General features: G+C 39.0%; 1 protein-coding gene across 1 annotated transcript in view; it reads left to right on the top strand.

The window, feature by feature from the left end:
• Positions 1 to 16,932: 16,932 nt before the first annotated feature.
• CLSTN2 (calsyntenin 2) overlaps positions 16,933 to 24,274 on the top strand; it is a 205,799-nt gene continuing 198,457 nt past the window's right edge. Inside the window, exon 1 of the mRNA XM_010405415.4 lies at positions 16,933 to 16,990. Coding sequence (XP_010403717.2) covers positions 16,945 to 16,990 — 46 coding nt within the window. The 5' untranslated portion in view covers positions 16,933 to 16,944. The remainder of the gene's footprint in view (positions 16,991 to 24,274) is intronic.

Here is a 24,274-nt window from a genome sequence, read left to right as displayed (position 1 = left end):
AAAGGAAAAGCAAAGATTTGAATCTCTAGTTTGATGTTAAATGCTGAATCTGGTTATGTGCCCTTCATCTCTGTTGTGTAGAAGAGCACTTCAGTGTTTAAATTAAAAACCTAATTTTGGAATTGACTTTTTGGTTCTGTAAAGGAATAATTGTTTTATTAGCTGTATACCTCAAATCAGTGAGACTGTTCACTAACACTGAAAAGGTGTTACATCTTTACAGCCTCTACATTGGAGGCCTTAAAAATAGAAATGGGTCATATAGGCTGTTTTGAAGCACAGTTTGGTTAAGGCATTCTGAGTTAGGTCCTGATGAACTGAATAACAAGACCTCCATGGATCTGTTCCAAAATGGAGCAGAAGCGACTTCACTTAAATTATTGGGAGCAATGTTACTCATCCACTGGTTCTGCAACTCCTTGTCCTTCAACAGACAACACAAGAGCAGGTTTGAGAGCCCAGCTCAGAACATCTTGCTCCAGGTTCCACTTCACTGTATCACTCTGGCTTGGCCTCGTGATTGCTGCTGGAGTCCTGAGGGCTTGTGGCTTTAATGTGCCCAGTGACTTTAATCAGCTTAATTTGCAAGAAGATGCTTTTGCAGGACTTCTGAGGGCTGCTTGGTGACATGTTTTTATTAATTAATACTAAATCAGTTTTAATTTATATCTGCTTCATGGCTTAACGAGTGTGTTGCTGAACACTCTTGCTGATCACAGCAGTGAGTTCCAGCCAAGGGACTGAGGTTAGGAATTGTGGAGGTGTCTCCTGGGAGTGACCTGCTCTCACCCGATGCTGGCAGCTGCTCTTGTCTGGCTTCAAGGAGCTGTGAGGAGCAGCCAGGCAGCAATGCCTGCACTGGTGCTTTTATTTCTCTAACTACAGCAGAGATAATCCATCGGAAAACTCTGCCCATCCTGGAGGGTCACAGCCCGGTTCCTCCCCAGTCAGAGGGGATGTGACAGGTCACTGTGCACCCTGACAGCTTTTACTCTGTGACCACTTACTCGTTAGAGACTGGCAGTTGGTTGTAATTGCTCTAATTGCTGCAGTAATTGAGGATGAGGCTTCTGTTTTATTAGAAGTTCTTCTCTACTTCTGCTGGTTTTCCAGCAGCTTGTAAGCAGGTAGAGTAAATCCACTGAAGAAGGAGTAGCAATTTTAAGCTGTAATGTCCACATAAACCCTTCTTTGTTCACATGATTAAAGAGCAGGAAAACTTAATTATTGCTGCATCATAAGCAAAAGTAGCTCAGAAAACATTTTATCCCCTTTTCTACTGCATTGTTCTTTTCCACATTTGGAAATACATGCAAAATCTGTGTGCTTTTTTGGTGAACCTGACAGTATTTGCTTCTGATTCTCTACTGCTAGTCTCAAAATCAGTCTTTTTGCTGCATTTGGTATCTGAGTCTCTCGAGGCTGTGGGTGTGCTCTCGCTCTTGTTCTCTTCAAATACTTGGCAGCTTCAGTTCTGGAAAACCAGATGACAGATCATAGACAGAGTAAGGTGGTTTGGTGAGGTTTCATGGATGTCTTGTGAGGTGCTAAATGAGGTGATTTCTCACTTCATAACTTTATTAAGCATCTGGAAGAAGGAATGTGTGTTCACAGTACAAATCTTTAACTGAATGTAAACCAGAAGCTGTATCTGCATTATAGGAGGAGAGATCAAAGTCATTTGCTTCTTGGAAAAATATGAGGGGCGGAAGATTATCATTGGGTAAGAACAAGGACTGAAGGGATACTTGTGTGACCAGGTAAAACAGAAGAAAGGGAAAGGTGGGGATTTCTAAAAAAACCAGACAAGAAACCAGTAGATTCCACCAGTAGAAACCACCATGAGTTTAGTTTACAGGTGAGATTATAGACCGTTCTGATTCCACACAGGGAATGCTACATTCAATTTCAGCAAAAATAAGTGAAACACTACAGAAAATTGAATAAAGGAAGGGATAAATTTTGAGGACTATAAGGAAAGGAACTATGAAAAGCAGAACACGTATAATATCATTAATCATCAACATACTATTTCTATGCAAGCACATACAAAGAACTCAGTTGTTGTTTCATGTTCAGCAGCGAGGAGGGCAGTAAAGGGGTATCATTTATACAAACACCAAGGGGAAAAAAAAAGTTGTAAATAGATGTTTTTAGTTCTGCTGAGGAGTTTCTCAGGGGAAGTGTTATCACCTGAAACATTCAAACTGAAGTTGGGAAATATGCTGGAAGAAAGGAACCTTTGTTAGTGAGGGGGCAGTAGATGTAGCTGGGACTTTTGAGTCCCACACTGTAATGTGGGATGTCATCTAGACAGAATGGGAAAAGGGAGAAAGGCAATGGGGGACCAAACTGCATTATTTTAGTCTCTGAACACGCTGTGTCTATTTCAAAGGCTTGCATTAGCCTAAGGCAGAACAGCCTGTCCCAACTGGTGCTCATGGATGTGTCACTGAGTAGCTGCTTCCATGCTTTGCACACTGGAAGTGCAGGATGGCCACTGAAGTGATCTGTTTTTAACTTTGGAAGAACAGAGTGCTTATTGTGAGTGTCCAATACCTGTGGAAACTGAAGGCACCCTTCCAGGTGACAGAAAGGCGTTGAGCTTTCCCACATCTGCTTAGAAGAACAGGCAATACTGTGCTTTTCTTCTATTTCTCTTTCAACATTGGGATAACTGCTCAGTCTGCATGATATGAATATTTAAAGTTTTCTGTGGGATTAAGTATTTAAAGAAGAAATATGATGGCTGCAGCATGAAGTAACCAGATTATGGTAGAATTGTGTGGGAAGAAACAGGATCAGTACTGGTCTAATTGAAGTCAATGAAGAGCCTGTAATTGAATGAGGGCTTCACTATGAGTTTGGGAATGATGAATTTCAAATTGAAAATCAAATTGGCAGAATGTTCATGTGACATTTCTGCTGTGGACTGTGAATTTAGGGAAGTTACATCCTGCTGTATGATGACAAAAATACTCGCTTCTGTACAGAATATGAAAACAGGAATAGCAGCTCAAAACCAAGACATCACCTTTGAGGTGTGAGGGAGAATATAGACACAGAAGAGCTGACAGGTGGGGGTGTTTGGGGGCTTTGTTTTGGTGTTGGGTTTATGGAGGCTGGATTTTTTTGTGGTTTTTTTTCTTGATCGTTTTTAGGATTGGAAGCGGGGAATTTTTAAAAAAACCAAACCTAAACCAAAATTAAAAAGACATCAAGCTATAACCTAACCTTTGAAGCAGGAAGAAAGGAAGGTGGTTGAGATGGATGTGAGGGTAGAAATCCATCAGTCACAAACATCCCAGGTTGGAAGAGTGTTGAGTGATCCAATCTCTGTGGGAGCTCAGGGCAGCATCACCCCAAAATGGGATGTAGGAGAACGTGACCCTCATTCCAGAGCAGCCCTTGATGGTGGTGAAGTGATGAATGAAGTGAGAGTGTCTTCAGCATTCCCTGAAAGTACAAGTCCTGTGACCTCCCATGATCTCTGTGGGGGCAGCTAGAGGGTTGTTTTGTACTGTGAGTTTTTAATGTATCATGAGCATTTCCTTAAGACAAATGTAATGAATTGTCAGGTTTTTAGACCTTGAAGGACCGTTATTTTTATAATTACAGGTTTTTACTTAAAGATATGAACATCTGTGCAACACAGATCACTAAAGGGCATCCTTTCTGAGAAAAATATACTGGTTCTGTGGAACCTGGTTACCTAGGCTAAGTACTCTTCATTAATGCTAATAAACTAAGCATCACTTAGAAAAGCAGCAGAGGCCATCATCCTGTTCCTTCCCTAGCCGAGTCTGTAATTTGAATGAGAGGAGTTTTTAAGGTCCCTTCTATATTCAGTGGTCTCAGAAAACTTCAAACTTGTTTTACTCAAATCTGTGTAATTGCAGCCAGTCCTGAGACTTTGACTGGAGATGACCAGTGTAAGTAATGTAAGGAAAGTACTGAATGTGTTCAGCCAATACTGCTCGGACCAAGCTTTCAAAATTGCACCAAATCCCATCAAGAAGCTTCACAGCTACAAGTCTGTCAAAACTGTTGTGATTTGGGGCACATCCACAGCAGACCTGAAATTTAAATTGACATGTCTGTGGAATGTAGTAGGTATCCTGTATTAAGTAAAATCTATTCAGGGAGAGATCTTTGCCCCAGATTCTGAAGGCCGTTGGTTCTCTGGTATATTGAACACTTTCTATGGGAGTGTGACAGTCTCCCACAAAGCTGGCACGATGCCCACAGCAATCAGACCATTGAAGAGCTTTGCATACCTTCAGTTGTGTTGCAGGTTCTTATTGTCACAATAAGGAATAAAGGCAGGCTTACACCAGACTCTGAAGCATTCCTGGGAAGGAAAATAAGCCAGTAATTAAATTGTATTTTACTTGTTAGAGCACTCACTCCTTTCCTCCTACTTGTAATTATTGCAAGAATACTGGTCTGTGCACGTGGCACTGATTTCTATAAATTGTTTTTTCCTGTTAATTATTTGCAATTTTTGCCACAAAGGAAAGAAAAAGAATAATATGCTAAGGAAGCTGAGGAACCTCAGACATAGGATAGGAAGTTCAGGAGAAAGTGTAGCACCCACTGTTACTTTCTTCTTCTTTTAAATAGATATTAACCTCTCCATGACCCTTACTAAATTATCTGAAGTTTAGAACTAATTTTCCACCTCAAATTTAGATAACCAATTTGTTGATATTTGGAAATTTGATGTAATACCTAGTTATAAAATAAACTAGAAACACTGTTAATTTGACCTTGATTTTAATTAACCTAAGTGTGTTTTGACATCCAAGCCTCCCAGGGCATCACACAATCTAAAGGACACTGCATAAAAGCTGCTTGCCTTGCATTGCAACTCAGTGCAGATTCTGGAGCTGATCAGTTATTTTTTACCTTAAGGCAACATTGATCTGCTTTGCACAAAGTTAGGAGCAATTGCTTGGTGTGCTGAAATCGTAATGATATGTAAAAGCTAATTAATGATAGAACTTGTACAGGCATGTGCTTCTGTTTACTGTGCTTTTGTGAGAATAGCTGTCCTAAAACAATTTCAGAAACATAAGATTAAAGATAAAGAAATGGAAATGACCTAATTATTCCATAGAGAGGAATCCGGTATTGAGGTGGGTAAACTTCCCCATTCCTGTGAATACCCATATTCCATAAATCCTCCTTCCTTCTGTACTTGGAGTTACATGCTTGAGATCCCTCATGACATCAGAATGCATTTTCTAATGATAACTCATTAGTGGTGATTGCCCTGTACTAATAACTCTACACAGGCTTCTTTATTCTTGTTATCCTTTTAAACTCTAATCAATATAAAAGGTTCTCTGATCTAATGGTAGCTTTCCTTTCTGCCCACCTCCTCTTTAAATGGAGTAATCATTGCACATGCTGCTTTTTTTTTTTTTCTATTTTTGAGCTGAGCCTCCTTTGCAAATCACAGACTAATTTTGTGACTGGCACACTCTGCATGTATTGTAACAGATTAGAGATTCCGAAGTGTATTGGACTCCTTGGGAGTGAAAAACACAAAAAGAGAATGGGAGAAGAAACTTTAGTAACTGAGACTTTGAAAAAACTAAAATTTGTGTATTTCAAGTAAACATTAAACTCTAAACATATATTGTAGACCTGTAAATATTAGTGTCTGAAATGAAACCCAGGCAATTTCAAGATAATAGGACATGTGACCTGTTCCCCAGAGGAGCAGGGGACTAAAACTCCTTGGAGGCAGGGGAATATATTTGCAGTTTAACTTCCCAGTTTGGCTCAGCTTGGTTTTATTCCATCTGGGACTGAATTTGGCAGATTTAGGCCAGCACTTTGAGACTTGAGTGCTTTGAAATCACAACCATCTCCTTTTGGTGGATTATCACTACCTGGGGAAGTCAAGGCTTTAGAAGGTGAGTGTGGTCCCTCTGCAGGATTAACTAAAAAAACACTTGAGGAACAGAAAGAGGCTTTTGAACAAGGACTTGCTGCTGCTCATCAGTAAACTCGTGCCAACTGCTGAAGAAGGAATAACAGCTTTGCAGAGTGTTTCTGAGGTGATTGCCATTGCCAGGCAAAATTTACAGGAGGCAGAATCTTAGAGTGGCTACTTTTTCCCTGGATGGTTGCAGGGCATGCAAAGGCCAACATCCTTCATTTGATGAGGGTGGGATACATCCCACCTGCCTGGTGTCTTGGGGGAAAAGGCTCCTGAAGTCACATGGCTGGGTAGGGATTTCCCCACTTGTTTTTCCTTCTTATCTTCCCTTCAATGACACTAAAAAGTGAGAGGTGATTGAGAATTGGTTGTTAGTGATTTACATTTGCATTTGTTCTACCTGTTTACTCCTGTACCACATGATTCAAGTTTTTCTGTATTTCTTAGCTTCCTTTGCTGGTTTGGGATTACAGTTGGGGATGAGGTTAATTAATATGGAGAGCTGATGATGCTCTTTTGGAAAACAAAGGTATTTGACAGCCTTAATGTCTTAGTACTTCATTGGTCAGGGCACACAGAATGATGAAATTGATTTTCTTCTCAGCGTAGAATGACTGGGGGTAGTGCAGAAGAAAGAGGAGGACTGGCAAGTACAAATCCACTGTTCTGCATGTATATACTCCTATTTTCAGGGAAAACAAGAATTTTCCCTGAAATACTTGGGTTTTTAACTTATTTTGGCATAGATTTATATACCCATCTTCTCTGAGTAGAAGACTGCAGTACCACCCTGTAAACAGGTAACGCATTCTGGAGTTTTTACAGTTACCATCTGGATCCTTCTCTGATTTTTTGCCTTGTTGCTGGTATTTTGATTAATATGATGTTCCTGCACTGATCAGTGGAGAGACAGCTCATGTATCTTGTGTTCCATGTGACTGCTGCTCCCCCATCCCTGCCTGTGAGCAGTGGGATGTGACTCCTGCATTCTGTTGCCAGAGGAAGCTGTGCTGAGTTTGGAGAAAGCTGTAATGAGGGAGCTCAGCAAGTGCAGTGGTGCTAAAGACTGTTGGAAGTTATCGTCCAAACAGAACTGATTAAAAATGAAAGCTCTTCCTGTTGTTGTACCAGTCATGTTTTCATGGAAACTATGTGGTTTTGAAATGTTTGAACATGCCGGTTTGGATCAAAAGCTCAAGCTTTATACTACTAAAAGCTTTTAGTTGGGTTTTGTAAGCATCCTTGTAGCACACCACAGGATAAAAATCTACTAATGTAGCTCTGTGTTGTTCTCTGTGAACTTCCTGCATGGATTAACTGTAGCAAACAATAAATTATTTACAGATAATTGTGAACATGATGAAATATTAAAAATTATTTGAATGTGCTATTTTATACTGGTAGAGTACAATCTGATGAGAAATGATGTGCAGAGAGATGATGAACACTTGCTCTTGGTATAAGTTCGTTCAGTGGTGCAGTTGACTCATCTGTACAGTTCTGAAATGGCAAGTGCTGCTCCTTGTGCCTCAGACAAAGCACATCAAGTTACTTTTCCTGACAAATTCAGGCTCATACGCTGGTAAAACCAATATAGGGATGGAAAGAAGTGCATTTTTTTGCATTACCAAAAGTTGACTTATCCAATGTAAAGACAATCTTTGCTTTACTTCATTAAATGCTTAATTTCTTGTTGAACCAATTGTTATTTCTGCTGTTAAAATTTTTCTTTGGAGAAGGCTAAGGAGAAGACTTGAAGGAGTATGAAGGGTTTGTTCTTTTGGCATAGGGAAAATGGGAAGAGTGGTGATGTGGAATCTGCTGGTCCATAGGCTCTCATTCTCTATTGCATTTGCAGAAATAGCAGGCATAGATTTTTGTATTCCTCTGTGATATCACTTATTGCAAGCTGAAATACAACACACTTTAGAAAGATGATTTAATATAGCAAATAATACATGCAATTCTTTCCTTTCCCAGTTATTAATCATTTATGTATCTATAAAAGTGGCAGGATTGCCCTTGGGTTTTGGTCATAGGTCATTATGATTTGCAATCCAGTAAAGATTCTGTTGTGGCTTGATACAGGGCAGAAAACGAGAGCCTGAGGTATGAATAAATCATTCAGTCCACTGTGGTAATGCACAGCAGTTTGTATCGCCACGGTGCTCTGAAAGGCTCATAGTCTGACTTGTCAGGAGCAGAAGGTTTTAACCCAGCATCCCTGCATTATCTTCTGCAAAATGTAGCAATGATGATTAAATGTCTGAAAGTTCTTTTTACAGATAACAAGAAATTTGAAGTTTGGGGAGCCTTTCAGTAGGGGTTCAGCACATACAAGTCATCAGCCTTTCAGACCATCAGTGAAAACCAGGAACTAATCAACAAACTGGGCGTTTTCTCTGATCAGAACAGAGAAACCTTGACAGGCTATATCTAAAATGTCAAGATTGCTATTTTGTCTACTTTAAAGAAACAAGGGTATGCTTGAAAAAAACACTATCTTATTTATCAGATAATGAGGAGATACCAGAAAGTTTTGAGTGGCATTTACCCCTCTATGCTGTCTGTTGATACTGCTGAAACTAAGGTGCTCATTGGACTTGCTGACTGGAATTATTTTTGGAAAAAACCCTGGGTTGTAAACTACATTTCTCATTTTTTCTAGCAAACTTACATAGTCTATTTTACTTAAATTTTTAACAGTAGAACTGCTGTTACAATATACCCTACTGAAAAATGCTGTTTCATACCTTGCAAGATTTTAATCTCAAGTTGTCTACTTGTTTAATAGACTGCAACCCCATTAAATTTCCTAACTAGTAAGCCCTTTGGAAAATGGAAGAATGTCAAAATCTGCAAATCTTTTGTTTTAGACTTTTCAGTTTGATCAGGAATGCTAATTGCCTGCTGAGACTTTCCAAAATGGGAATAAGCCATGCTTGTGCAGCCATGCTGCATCTCTTTGGGTGTGTTGGTGTTGGGCACCTGAAGTGGGGGCAGAGACTTGGGGCTGGTGCTGCTGGGGACTACTGGAGCCAGGAATGGAAAGCCAAGAGTGGGAGCAGAGCTGGTGAGAGGAGCAGGATGCCCGAGGCTGGCAGGGCTGTGCTGCCTTCATGGTGATTGCAATAATGGTATTTGCAAAGTGTTTTCCACTCTCCTATGGCTGCTGGGCTTTGCTTAGGCCAGGTTTTGTGTTAATTAACCTATGGAGATTTTTAAAACTCAAGCTATCAAAGCCTCCAAAGCAGAAACTTAGTGTTTCAGACTTGGAGGTGGAGCTTTCAAGGTTGTTTGAAGCAGTGTGGAAGCATCTTTTCTGGTATTTTTCCATTCTCTCCAATATTCAGTTCCTGATCTTATTATTCTGTAAAATGCATGGGAAATATGATTAGTTTTAGTTCAAATACAAAGAAGTAGGTCATGAGCAGACTGTGAAATATGGATAAAATCCTTTAAATTAAATTGTTTTATTGAAGAAAATTATCTCAGTGCCTCTAAGATGGAAAGGCTCAACATGAAAGAGATGTTTACTGAAAAAATGTATTGATAGCAGCTTAGTGTTGTGCTAATGAAAATTATTTCAGTATATTCTGCACTGGCTATTGAAATCACAGCATTACTTTTATTTACACAGAAAAACTGATATAAGATTTAGACCTGTATCCTGAAATCTTTGAAATTATGTCTGCTTTAAAATTAGGTAATTTTTTTGTTAATCAGCATCCTATCATTTTATTCCTATTAATCTCTTTTGTTCTAGATCTTGTCCTTAAAAGGGGGAAAACAAATCATATAAGAAAAATTATCCATTTACTACATCTCAAAGTCTTATCTTGATAACATCAGAGGTAAACCCTTTATCCTCTTTGGTCAGGTCTTTTGGAGTGTGCTCACTTGGTTGTTCAGTGTGCTGTGGGGAAGGCTGATACCCACTGCACATTAGGCAGTTTAGTTTAGCAGAAGAGGACATTGCTGCTGTTTGATAAATGGGGATCAAAACACATTTACATGAGGGACTGAAATGGTGGTTTTCAAAGGATGATAAAGGAAATAGCAATATATCACTGCGTACAGCTAGTCTTGCATGATAGATTTAGTATCCTGTTGAGTTAGGCTGCAGACTTCTTCCAGCGTGTGCACACGAAGCCTTGGCTTATCTGTAACTTTTATTTAGGCTTCAAAGACCGTACAAAGTAAGAAAAGAAATTCAAACTAAGGCTGGAGCACAAAGTCTCTGGAACAGATGCCGCATCCCAAAGCCTGCTGTGCTGATCTGCTGCTTGCCCAGGCCTGTTTGTCTCTGAGTGTCATCTTGGGCATGAAGCCAGGAAGCCCTAAATTCACCCCCAGCATAGTCCTGACCACCCCACTCAAACAGTCAGGTGCACCAGAACTAATTTGTGTCACCAGAGTCGGCTCCTAATTCACATGGCTCTTGAATATGTAATTAGCAGTGTTGACCTTTAATGGGTACACTTGTCACATTTTTTCCGTGTTTAAAATAGCACAGTAAAGCTTACTTAATTTTTTTAATATAATAGGAAGATTAAAAGGTCTGGCCTTGTTATCATTGCTGTGATTCTGTGCAAAAATGTTTTTTTCAGTGGGCAGTAGCAGGACTATGAGATAGAATTTAGTTTTTATTATTTTTCCTGTATCTGGTTCAACAGTGACCTGATTACTGGGCAACCCCCTATTGCACCTATGTGAGATACTGAGATTCTGTTGTCTCTTAAAATGATGTTTCGGGTTACCATTAATATTGTTTTTCAGGGTATTTTAATTTTTTTAGTTACAAAATTACAATCAAGTAGGTTTCATACACGATGATGAAATTCTTGCACAGTTGATTCTGAGAAACATATTATTATTTCTAAGTTACCTTTTTTATTCTGATGAACGATGAAAGCCATTGCAATGTCCTTTTGACTATGTTGAGTTAAACATACAGAAAAAATCATGCTTAAAAACAAAAAGTGGGAGAGTGAAATAATTAGGTGTATCTTTATTGGAAATTACAGTTATACCTGAGTATTTGCTGCCTGTGCTAGTCTTGGTATTAAAATGATTACTTCTTCTGCAGTCTTGATTGAATCAGAACTGGCAAATCCCTGAAACATCCCAGTGCTGTATTCTGCAACAACTGAGTAAAGGGGCTGTTTGAGAGAACCGTGTCTGTCTGTCTGCAAACCGTTCTTGTGCTGTGATGCAATATCCTGATGTATCAAATATGCTATTTGTACTAGGATAGAGTGGTGTGACCCTCATAATTTAAGCTATGCTTCTGAATCCAGAGAGGAAAAGGCATGGAACATGAAGTTGGGTGGGATACAGGGGTGGGCTGGCAGAAGGCTGTGCTGCTGTTGCTGAGGAGGATGGGGGTGGATTGAGAGCTGCTGAATGGGTTTCTGGGCAGCAGTAAATGTGTCTGGGGCAGTGTCTGGAGTGGAGGGTGATGTGCCTAATTTGGCATGACAATCAGTGCACATTTAAAGTGATTTTTTTCTCCTTATCCCAAGTCCTGCTTGATGTCGTTTCTATTTTCTCTAGACAAGGAGGCAAGGTATAGCTGATCTAAACAGCTTTGTTCTCCTCCTCCCTCAGTGTGTTACCTTAAACCTGCCCACTGACTCTGGTAGTGGCCTGGACTTCTCAGCTGTTTGATTCGTCTTTTGCTTCTGGGCTCTTGAGAGGTGCTCTAGGTGTGAGAGTGTGCTGCCAAAATTGATGGTGAATGAATCTGTGTGATTATTGTAACTTTTGTGTATGAATTTTTTTCCTCAGATTGAGTTGACTGCCTAGAGGGCATGAAAATAGCCATTAAGTGAATAAATACTGTAGCATTCCTAATGAAAATAATGCTGAATTTCCCTGTCCTATGAAAAATCACTAATACAGTAGTTAGTGAATAGTATGCAGAGTAGTGGTCTCTAAACAGTTAAGGGATTTTCATTATGAATATCATTACTACTGTTCATTTCTAAATTCAGCACTATTGAGGGAACAAGCAATTACCCACCACTCAAGGTATTCCCTCTTGAACTTTCATAAGTACATTTTGTAAAGTGATTCACCTTAGTGTTGTGAATCTCGTGTCTCTGTCACCAGCAGTCTCTTTAGATGCATATGTAAGATATGTGTATATAGAGAGACATTGTATAGAGTTACATTTTTAATCGATTACTATAAATATTTTATTTAAGCGTGAGGGGAATTTACTATTCATAAACTACGATATTGCTTACTGGCGTTAGGCCTACTGCAGACAAATGCTTCGCAAGGTCCTTGTGTATTTCCAACAGTTCTTGATGATCTTACCTGCGTCATTTCTTGCTCTATCTATTTCATCTCATCTTTATAAAAGTGATTTTCACTCTGCATCACAAGATGCTTTGTATCATGTGGCTTAGTGATAAAAAGTTGGGGGAAAGCACAGCTGCTGAGTTCTGCCAATTCTTTGGAGTTAACAGAATGATTACCCAAGCTATTGGATTCCTGTGATTGATCTTGTCACACTGAAGTGTTACTGGCATTGGCTTGATTATAGTCTAATATCTGTCTGTATAAAATGTTCTACATATAAAATAGCTTTAAAATGCCAACAGAAATGCCATTATTGGTAGCAATTCTCTGCATTATTGCAGAGCATTTGGAATTGCTTTTTGTGAGGATATTGTTCCACTGAGGGTTCTTACGTACTTTCCATCGTGTTCTCTTCAGAATGCAACTTTCTTATGGCCTTGGAGTTTCAGCATGGTACAAATGCTGAATTTATATTTGCATCATCCCTCTGATATGAAGAAACACACATTTTCTGATGTGTAGATTCAAATCTGAGGGGGTGATTAGGGTGCCAGTCTAGAGGGTCAAGGAAAAAGAACATCAGAGACTGGTGTCAAAATGTGGTTTGAACCTGAGTATGGCTCTTTTCTGAGAAAAAAAGATGCTTTGGCATAAATTGAGAGACATGAATGCTGTCTGGAATTTTTTGGCTCATGCAAGGGAGAGTAAACTGTAATGTACTGTGTCCCAGCAGTCCCTAATCAGTAGGAGAAAGCTCCTTGCTGTGGTTAGCACCCAGCGGGGCATGTTCCTTCCTTCACCTGGGGATGGGAGCAGGGCTCCTTTAGGGTCAGCTCCCTTCAAAAGTGTGTGCCTGGACTTCCTAACTGTTGATACATTTACAAGTCTTGCAGAATTGCCATGCCACTTATCAGACAACAGATGCTATCTTAAGTTCATAATGACACAAAGGCTGGTCAGGTACTTGGTTGGATTTTGTCTGGCAACTCACAGATTTATTGTTAAATTAATTACATGTTTCTGAAAAGCACGACTTTTTGAACAGGTTCCAGTGTTTCATGTTTTTAAGGTGTTTTTGAAAAACACAGCTGTTTGTTCTAGTCAAATGAAATCTACTCTTTATTTCATTACACTAATACAATACACTGTGATCTAGAGACTGTCCTGCCTTACCAGAAAACTTGTATTATCCTTCCCTACTGCTGCATTTGATAACTGTCTCCACTGATATTGACAAAACTCTCAGGAAAAAAAAGAAAATAAAGGAAAAGGAAAAAATAGTCTATACTAGGTGCAAGGATATTGAATTGCCTGTGAAAGAGGAGAACTCTGTGGGAGACATGAGCAGCAAGTGCCCCTTTCTGAAAAGGTGGAGGTTTGTCCTCTGGAGCTGTGTGCACCATCTGTATTATTCACCTTCTTCACTGGAAATTGAATGTCTGCATTTGACTGGATATGCTTGAAATGACGGCATTTTAATAGACCCAGGTACTTTACATTTAAAATGGAACTGCTGTGCTGCCAAGTGTGGGGTGAATTCCATTCCTCCAGACAGGCTAATTATGGGTGGCAGTAGTTTGAAACCATCTTCTGTCTCGCAAGACTCTGATCAGCTCTTTTTTCCTCCTCCTGCTTTATTTTATTGTTAGCCAGCAAAAGCTTTAATCATCCCTTTCTATCCTTATTTGCCCTGCAAGAGAACAGTTGTGAAAATGACTCTGTGCTTCTAAACTGGTTTGTCATTCAAAGGGACCTAATAATGGACAGATGGCCAAACCCTGGAAAATAGGAAATGACAGGAAGGAGAAAATTCCCTTTGCCAAATACTACCTCTGCAGCTCATTGGGTGAAGGGAGCAGGGGGGAATATTCTATTCCCATCTCTTAACTTGAACGAATCTGGCAGAATTTAATTTTCTTTGGGTCAGACTCTCTGCTCAGTGTAAGATTTGGAGCATTATCTTCTTTATCTCTTTCATCTCTTGGATTGCTTAGCCAGGCATTTTGATGAAAATATGCCCTAGGTGTTCTTTGAGTTCAAGCTGCAGCCACACGAATGAGAAATGACAGATGGGGCCATTTGAGTGAAATCCATCTGCTATGAGAAGATTCCTAAGGGCAGTCTTTGAAGGCTTGTTGGAAGCTCCCAAGCAGTTCAGAATTCCAGGGGGTTAATGCCTGCACCATTTTCCTGTTAATTCATTTGAGATTTAGAAAACTTCTGAAAGGAAATACCCTCAGCTGAAACTCTTGCAACTCCGTGGGGGTGAGACAGCCCTGCTATTTTGTGACTTGAAACACCCAGCAGCATTTATTGGGAGGACTTTTTCTCATTTTTCAAGAGAAGCATTTCAAAAATGTACTGTTTTAAAACAGCCCAAAGCTTCACATTTGTAGAAATTTACCAAAAATATTGATTGAAATTTTCATTCATAAACAACTTTGATATCATGTGAGATCATTATGCATGCAGTTGATTTGGATGTCATTTTGAGATACTCTTATGAGATCAGCTGAGATTTTTTTTTTTCCCCCCAGTCTGTCTATAATAATTGAAAGAGAGGGAGGGATTGTGAAACCAAACTTCCAGACTGGTTATAGGTGAGGATGGACTACTGCATGGTTATTGAAGTGTTTAATACCTTGCACCTCTGCAGTACCGAATGCCTTAGCTCAAGTGAAACATTCAGTTGCTGCTGCTTCTTCCATATCCCTTTCTTGGTTTTGCTTGAAGTTCAAATGGGAAGAAATTTCCAGAACTTAATCATTTGAATATTGATGTGTCGTTGTCTAGGTTCAAGCATTTCTGTCTTCATTTTGATCCTAGATGATTGATACCTACAAGTAGAACAACTTGTTTCTTAGTGTGATGATGAATAAAATCTTGGAGTCCAATGAACTTTCTTGTTCTGGTTTGTCTAATGTTTTGATAGTTTATATATACATGTGTGGATGAAACTGGTGGAAAAATGGGTGACAGATCATTGTGGCAATGATGGTAAGAATTTATTTGGGACTTGTGCAGATCCACAGCATGAGTTTACCTGCACCTGCCTTATGGAAGGAGAGCAACACAATTCTTGCATAAGAAATTCTCCTCAAAATATTTAGCACTGAAATTAACATAAAGTGAGCTGGCTAAAGAGCTATAATTTTGCTTGCAGTTACTCATTAGTCTGTGGTAAATCTTAATTTGATTCTATAAGAAATATTTTTTTTCATTTTAGTGTATTCATTTAGGAAAATCAAGGAGTTACTTAATATGCAGTTTCCATATATTGAAACATTCTTTACATTCCTCTTTGTTCCTTCAACACTTGGTGAAGTGTGTTTCAGCATAATCAGCCTCCCAGTGGATTTTAGCATGAAAACAAATCTCACTTTAATTTCACAAACTTCAGTTTACAAAGCAGTGCAAGGAAATTAAATTACCTGTTTGAAAACACAGCCTCCTTTCTTAGGAAACATTTTTACTATCACTTGAAATTTTCATGTAGCTCTTTCCATTGTTAGTTTTTAACTGTTGTGGTTGGGCCATTAATCAAGAGTGTGGGCAGGCTGGCAATAACTCAGACAGGTTTTACTGCTTGGGGACTTCGTGGTGGCTGTGGTGGATTGTGGGCTTAAGGAAAGGTGGGGATGATGTCAAACCAGAGCTCAGTCACTGTAGGGTACATCTGCCAGAGTGTAGTGGTGACAATGGGGGAGCTATCAGGTTGATTTATACGTTGTTGTGGGCCTGGAAAACCATATTATCTCTATCTGTCATGTGCTTAAATAATTTCATATGTATTTTGAGTTTGACTAGTCAGACCTTTGAGTACATTGTTTCTCAGTTCATGACTGTGCTGGTTATGAAAGCTTAAGCTGCTTTTGTGTTATGGCAGTGGTAGGCACAATACCTTACAGCTTTCTAGCACCTTTCAGCACTGATGAAAACAAAGTTTTTATTAAACTACTCACCCTTTCAGAGCTATCCCATTACTGTAGAAACAAGTTATCCTTTAGAAGGATATAAGAGAAGACGATAATTTTTTCAGCACAGTATGCTTTATCAGAAACACTGATTTATTGACTGTGAAATTTTACAGGGAAATATGACAGCCTTGATGAGCCTTTTGTCGAGTATTTCCTCAGGTCTCTGATGAAAGTGAGAACTTGAAAGAGAAATCCCCAAGAGAAAGCCATAGACTAGAGATTAATATATTAGCCTCATACGTGGGATCTGGAGTCTCTTGTGACTTGTTCATATCCCAACTGATTATTTTGGAGCTGCCTTCATGCTAAAGCTGTCTTGCTGATGTCATCTGCACTGTTGTCTTGCTATCTGGTTTTGTTTGGTTTTGTTGTTTTGTTTTTTTTTAACAAATCTTGAAATGCTTTCATTTTCTAGTGATATAAAATAAAAGATTTTTTTTTTAATATTTTCCTTAATCTGTTAACTATTTATTTGCCATCTTTATATGGCTCTTGTATCATTTGCTGCCTGGATTGTCCTCCTGCCACCAAAGGGAAGGGTCTTGTCTGACTCGCCCATCTCCACACAGGAAACAATCAAACAAGGATGCAAACGAGTCTTCGTGGTAAACATGGGAAGCAGTGCCTCAAATACGAAGAGAATAAATCTCTATCTCCTGAGATTAAGTGCTTCTCTGAATGACAGTTCCTCATGGATTTTTCATTGGGATGATGTACAGCATCCATTATTTTGAAGGACTGCTCTTAGATACAGGTAATCCCACAGCACAGACGTTTGTGGCTTTGGCATGTAGGCATTAAGTCTTAGTAATACCAACACAGGCACAGAATTTTTTGGGCTGTAGAGGTGTCTGGGATGGCAAATTACATCTCAGCCAGGCTGAGCCAAGAGAAAGCATCATAGTTGATATTTTATAGAAAATTATTCACTTACAATAAAGGAGTGGGGATTTGAGAGGGAGGTGTTTTCCCTCAGACTGATCAACTGAAGGCATTTTCATTAAGGGCAGTTCTTGGAGATAGGTGCATGTACAAGGTACATGTGGTGTGGGAGTCTCCATTTACAGACTTGCATCTCTGGCTCCTTTGAGTAAAAACATCTATGGCATTAGGTTAGTTACGAAATTGTAACTGATCAAGTTTATTATTGCCTCAAACTAATGCATGGGGTGTGTGTTGAAATTAGTAATTGCTGTAATCTCTTTTGGTTCTCTATTCTGAAGCTTATTTGTAACTCTAAATTAGATCTATATTTGCATTCTTTCTTTTTGAAGGAAGAAGTGAATCATGTCAGCAGCTTTCACCGGGGTGCTGAAATAGGGCTGAAAGAAGGTGAAGACTTCCCTGCTTGTGTTAGTGCAGTGGCTGTGGTCTGGGCTGGGCTGAGAGAGGATGACCTGAGGACTGAGGCCCCTGTGGCACAGAGTCTCTGCAGGTGGTGTGAGGTTAAAAAGATTCAGGCTGTAGCAATCTGTTATTGTCAGACTGAATATACATGGAGACTTAGGGTGGGGGAAAGGGCACAACAGACACTCTCAAGAAATGATTCTGTAACATGTTTTTATCAGCAGGAAAGCTTAAGAAAGTGTTGTTGTGCAATCATTCCTGTACTGTCCTTATTTTGCTGTGGGGTTATTGTAACAATGCTGGACTGATTTTGAACTTTTTTCTGCCCACCCAGCTTTGTTTAGTATCCATTTTTCTTGAACTATCTAGTCTGTGTTTCACAAATTCCTTGCATAAAACTGTGCTACGTGATTCCAAAATCCTGTGGGTAAAAAAATAACACTTTTTCTCTCAGTCATCTATCTTTTCCTTTTTTTTTTTTTTAATGAAGAATTATTTTGGTCCTGAAGATATTTAAATGATCCTATTACAGTGTGACCTCACAGCATGATGCAATGATGGTTCCCTGTAGGGGTAAGCAAGCAGTGAGTGCCATATGTACCCAGTTATGTCCCTGTGGAAAATATGTGTGAATGTGGGGTAGATTTAGTCAAAGTTAACATCCCTCTGCTTGAGGAAAAATAGGAAAGTGTGACTGTGACTAACTGAATAATTGAATGGATAATTGAATTCATTTCTAAAGGTGACTGCTATGAGAGGGGTAGCTTGTTAGTGAAGAGAAAATAACTTCCTTCTTAAAATTAATTCTTTTCTGTAAACCTACTCAGATAATAGTGCATGGAAATGGATTTTAATGTGGCTGTGGTCATTTTTTGTATTGGTACATCATTAAAATCACATCTAGTATGTTGAGATTAGAGCAGTTACTCTAATGCATTAGAGAGTACTGAAGTAACCAATGCATAGATTGTATTGTGAGTATTAATATCTGGCTATTTTTTTTTGTTTTTATATGCTGTTTGGCCAGCTGCAGGTGTGTGGTGTGACTCTCCATAACTTAGCAGTTAAAGAGGAATTACTGAATTATTTTGATTTTTACAGCATCCTGCCTGCAGCTTAATACGTACTCAGTACCTCTGGATTTTTGTGCATCTCTCTTATCCATTTGAGAAGTTATGCCAGTGTACTCTGTGCAGAGTTTTGGATAAAAACAAACCAAGACACGCTCTAGCACAAAGGGTAGCCACTATGAAGGACTCATTACGAATGACACCTCTGTATCTATTCTTGATGCAAAAAGAGCTGCTTCTGACAGGCTTCTCTTCTGCATTTGGCACTTGACATGGCAGATAATCTATGCAGATACTGATCCAGCAAATTCATCTGTCTCAATATGCTGAAAATATACAGGTGTATGCCCGTAAGTCAATTAACTCATCTTAAAGACTTCAGACTGGAACTTTCACTGCTGAGTGTGTTCTACCCTCTTTGGCCAGCACTATTTAAACATGCATTCCTTTTATTAACTGTATGTAGTCCATATTGGATGAAATCTAGGTAAGATCCGATATTTTCTTTATTTTAACTCTATTGCTGTTTCGTTCATTCAGTTGGGAATGTGTACCAGAGATGGGACTTGTCCTGTTGGCTTACTATTAGTCCGCTTGGCATGGATCTAATTTCCAAAATACTAGTTTTAAGCTAAAAACCACCCCTAAATACTTAACATATCATTGCTTTTAATAATTCGGAATGATTGGGACTGTTACATTTGTTACATTAGTTTCAGTATACAAGGTACATGTGGTGTGGGATTCTCCAATTACAGACTTGCATCTCTGGCTCCTTTGAGTAAAAACATCTATGGCATTAGGTTAGTTATGAAATTGTAACTGATCAAGTTTATTATTGCCTCAAACTAATGCATGGGGTGTGTGTTGAAATTAGTAATTGCTGTAATCTCTTTTGGTTCTCTATTCTGAAGCTTATTTGTAACTCTAAAGTAGATCGATCGATCTATCTATCCATCTCTCTCTCTCTCTATATATATATATATATATATATGATCCTGTGGTCATCTTTACCTCTGGCTGAATTGTTTCCTCTGTTATAAAAGGGATGTCAGATCTTTTTGTCAGTTCAACATTTCATTCTACTTCAGTTATACATCCTAAAGAAAGATGGAGTTTAGAGGCTGATAAGACCTAACACTTACAGACTGCTATCCTTGCCCCTTAATGTCAATTAAAAAGTTCCTGCAAGTGCAAGTTACTGCTTTTATTTGTCATTCACACATTTCAAGAATGTTATTATAATGAGACTAATAGAGATAATAGTACTTGTACACTTGTGGGTTGCATAATCTTGTTAGTTTTGAAAGCAGATTCTTACTGTGAGTACTTTCATGTGACTGTCACTTTGCATATGCAAAACAGTTTAATTCCTCCACCTGAAAATCAGGTGGAAAGAAAGGACTTGCGCTGTCAGCCAGAAATTATTATACCTGAGTCTTCGGTGTGTGGTGCTACCTGCACACATTCTCTTCTTCCAGGGGGAATGTGTCTGGACTTCTCCAGGAGCAAACGTCCGGTGTCTGTCTAGTTCCTCTGTGTTCCCCTGCTACAGAAGAAGTGAAAATAACCCCATCTTTGGTAGTAAATGGCCTGAGAAGCCCAAGGGCAGGTCCTTATCCATAGCAAAATATAAGCAGGTAGGTTCTTTATCTGTTGGCAAAGCAGGGACAGAATGGCCTGATCCTTTCTTGGTTTTGTCTGTTACACATCTCTAGTCTCTGTCTGCCTATGTATGAGATTTTATCCCTCTTCTCCTTTTCATCTCCGTGTTCTTTCATTCCATGCTAATTGCTATTCTGTATTTCACTTCTGTGACATGTCTGTGCATTATCTGTCACTTTTTGAGCTTGCACTTGTTCCACATTATTAAGGCAAATTATATCATAACTGACAACTTAATAGATATTTTCCTCACTAGTGACACAACTCTGCTCTTTCATGTTGGTAAAAAAACATACGAGTGGACAAGTCACTATACTTTTAATCTTCCAGATCTCAGAAAAAAAAAATCCATGCCACTGTTACAACAAGTAGTAATAGAATTAGTTTTTCCTACTGCTTAATGTAACAAAGCAGTCAGTTAAAAGAATAATTTATAAACACCATGTATTTCCATAGAATTTAGACTTAAGGGCCTCATGAAACTCATTGGTATTGTACTCCTAATTTTTAAAAACCTCAGTTGTTAACACCTGCAGGCAAATCAAGGAGATGATACTACTTAAAGGAACAGAATTATGGCTACAAATAAAAGCGGTAAAATATATGCCATCTGAATAAAATAATTTTAAAGGAATATTTGAGGGCTACTGAGTGCACACTTCACCATGTTGCTCAGAATTCTTTTTTCGTTGTTATAAGAGGTGTAAAGAGTGATATTTAAACTACAGGGGGGAGAGGAGATCTGCAAATTTCTGAGGAGAATGGCAGGAACTACCAACAGCCACAAAGCTGTTTGTGCTGTCTTCAAACAGAAGAATAAGGACAATGTGTTTGTATTGAAATAGGATGGCTATACAGAGAAAGAATAATAATAAAAAAATGGATTTATACTCTCAATTTGCTTATTTTGAACTGTTTTAAAAAGACAAAACAAAGCTGTTATTATGTCCAGCCCGGGGCAGCCCCACAGCCAAACACTCCTGAAGCCTATTAGTACCTGTCTTTTTATTGTTAATAGAAAAGGAACATTCAGCTTCTTCAGGCACTAGAATGGATGCACCTGCAAGTCATGTTTGGGAAAACAGAAGTCTACACTGGGAGAGAGAAAAGGAGGAACAGCCTTTCCTCTGGGGACTGTTCAATGCTCTGGGGAAAGAGGAGAGGTTCACTTTATGAAGGAAACAATGAATGAATTGCGATGGATTAATTTTGATTCAATCTTTTTCTTATTATACATTAAAGTGCTGCTGTGGAGGGTATTTCTTTAGAGGTTAAACATCAGCTGAAGACTTGAAAGTGGAGCACGTGGGGCAAGCAAAGAGATTGTAAGGAATGGGTCAGTTCTTGATGTTTGCTTTGTAAATGGAAATTCCAAAGTTTAAGCTCCAGTCACTGTTCAGCCAAAATATTTGTGTCATGCCACTGAAATACAGTTCATACATTTTTCATGCTGCTTTGGAATTTGGAGAGGTGTGGTCTAGGTCTTTGAGAACACCTGTGAGTGATTAAATAGTTTTAAAAACAAGACCGACTCACAAGCAGGCAGTTGGGCACCTGTATGGGTTGTGATGGCCACCTTGGGCTTCTCTCATCTGAGGGCTCTGAGTCTGAGTTTGCTGTTCTTGCAAACTTTTTTGCAAGATTTTACCCATTTGCAAGATTTTACCCATTTGATAACAGAAATAGGTAAAATCTGAAGCCACATTAAGAATTACACTCATGTTTCAGGGCTAGGGTTGGGCTGCCAAATTGTATTCTGTGGTCAGATCCCCACATCAGGCAGTCATTTGATGTGGTCACATTATGCTTGTGTCTGCTGAGTGTAGAGATACTGCCTTGTTCTGCTGGGTTTGAGTCTGTGCTAGTTCTGTCAGCTGCTAGAAGTGGGTCTCTGAAAGCTGGGTTGTGGCTCAGAGACTTCTGCCTTTCACTTGTGGTTGCAGCTTCCCTGCTCAGGCATAAGTGACCCCATGAGTACTCGTGTTTTCATAAAGCTTTGGCTTTGCACTGGAATGGCTTGGAGCATTCACAAATTCACATTCATAAATCATAGCTCAAGTGATTTCTTTAAAACTTTGAGGATTGTGTATTGTACTCCGAAGATTGCAATATATGCTTAATTTTCATAATTTACAAGCTTTTTTATTCATAAATACTTTGTTCACTTCAGCATTGCCATGAGACTGCTTGGAGTGTTAGATCTGCAGTGCAAGCTTGGTGTAATACAGTTGTGGTATTAACCCTGCATTCTGAGAGATGTCCTGAAGGAAATGATGAGGGAAAGACCTGGAAAAAGGTCTGTTCTGTCTGCATGTGGCCCCTTGCAGTAACTGCTGTCTCAGATGAAGATTCATGAAAGATATTTTAAAAGCTTAAAATTATACTCGTAACTGTTGCCTGTCCATTTTCTTTTTCAGTGGAGCCCTGAATATGCTTTAGCCTCTGAATGTGAACCATTCCTTGGGAAGGAGAAATTTGTATTGATATATTTTGGCCATTATATAAAAGGATGCTAAAACTGAAATAAAAAAAGAAATAACTGAAGCTATTGATGTAAAAAGTAAGAAAGATAAAAGTAAATACGCTGTGATCGATACCAGAAACAGCCAAGGATAAGTGAATACAAACACTAACAGATGTACAGGAATAAAGTTCGCTGTCTTTACCATCTAAAAGTTTAAGGCAACAGAAAAAAAAATAAACTGAGCAAAAAAGCCCCAACCTGTGAACCTTACTAGATTTTTAACTTGCTGCGGAATTGTTTTGTATAAACACTGGTGAGTAGCAAAGGTGATTGTGGCTGTGCACTGCACACTCAGTCCTGCGAGGCTCATTGTGGCGATGATGTTTTCCTGTGTCCTGATCTCTGTGCTGGCAAAGTGTTCTGCTGTAAATGACACTGTGAACACTGGTGATGTTCTTTGGAGCTGAACCCTGTCTCAGCTATGTGCCATCACTCATAATCTCTTGTGTAAAAAGAACTTTCATTTTAACCTTGTTTGGTTCAGAAAGAAACCCAGTTAAACATTTTGGCTAATGTTAATGCTGAGGTTGTCACAGAGGGAGTTTCAAACCACTGCATTTGAAACTGATGATTAGAACTTTTATTTGTCATAATGATCTTTCTATTGCAAACAGTGTAAGATAACTATAGAATAAACCCAGAAGTAGTATCAGAAGCTGGAATAATACACATTGAAAAGTTAATTTATTTTTAGTCTTTGGGTCTTACTGGGATTAATTCAGCAAAAATTCTTCAATCTTATCTCCTAGCTGTGTGCAAACATGACCAAGGCAGGTTATTGGCCTAAAACTGGAATAATCTTGTTGAGGTCTGTGATACTATTTCAGATTTCTAATTCAGATTGCTAACCTATGACACTCTGCTGCAGTTGTGATGTGGAATTTTGTGACACTGTTTCTTGCACAGTTTTCTGAATTTACACAATTCACCAGATATTTGTTACATCCTCCAAAAGAAATTGACTTCCCAACAGATGCCTTTGCAAGAGGAGAGTGTGGGGTTGTGGGAGGGTTTCATTGCTGTACATTGTTCTGGGTATCTTTGTCAGGAGGGTGATGCTGGTACGAGATAGTGGCTACAAAAATGCAGGATCCAGTGCAGCTTTTGGAATAGAGCTGACTTACGTTGATTTCAAATGTCCATCAAATTATGACTTGCATAGGTTTAGTCTTCCTGCTTCAGATAAAAAGAAGCTTAGTAATGAACCTGCCCACAGCATTTCCCTATAGAATATGACTGATTTAAAAACACCCAAAACAAATGAAACAACTGCCATGAGTAATTTTTACAGACAAATACTTCTTCCCCTTCTTAATTCAATGGTTATAATATAATTGATGTGACATTCGCTTTCTTTCTTTAAACTCATTTTTTTGACAGCGTCCTTCATTCAGTGGCAAACACTAGAAGCTAGTGCGGAGATGACCTGCCT

The sequence above is a fragment of the Corvus cornix genome, chromosome 9 (genome assembly GCF_000738735.6).
Source record: "Corvus cornix cornix isolate S_Up_H32 chromosome 9, ASM73873v5, whole genome shotgun sequence".
Lineage (NCBI taxonomy): Eukaryota > Metazoa > Chordata > Aves > Passeriformes > Corvidae > Corvus > Corvus cornix.
Note: the sequence above shows the minus strand (reverse complement) of the source record. Positions and strands in the feature narration are given on the sequence as shown.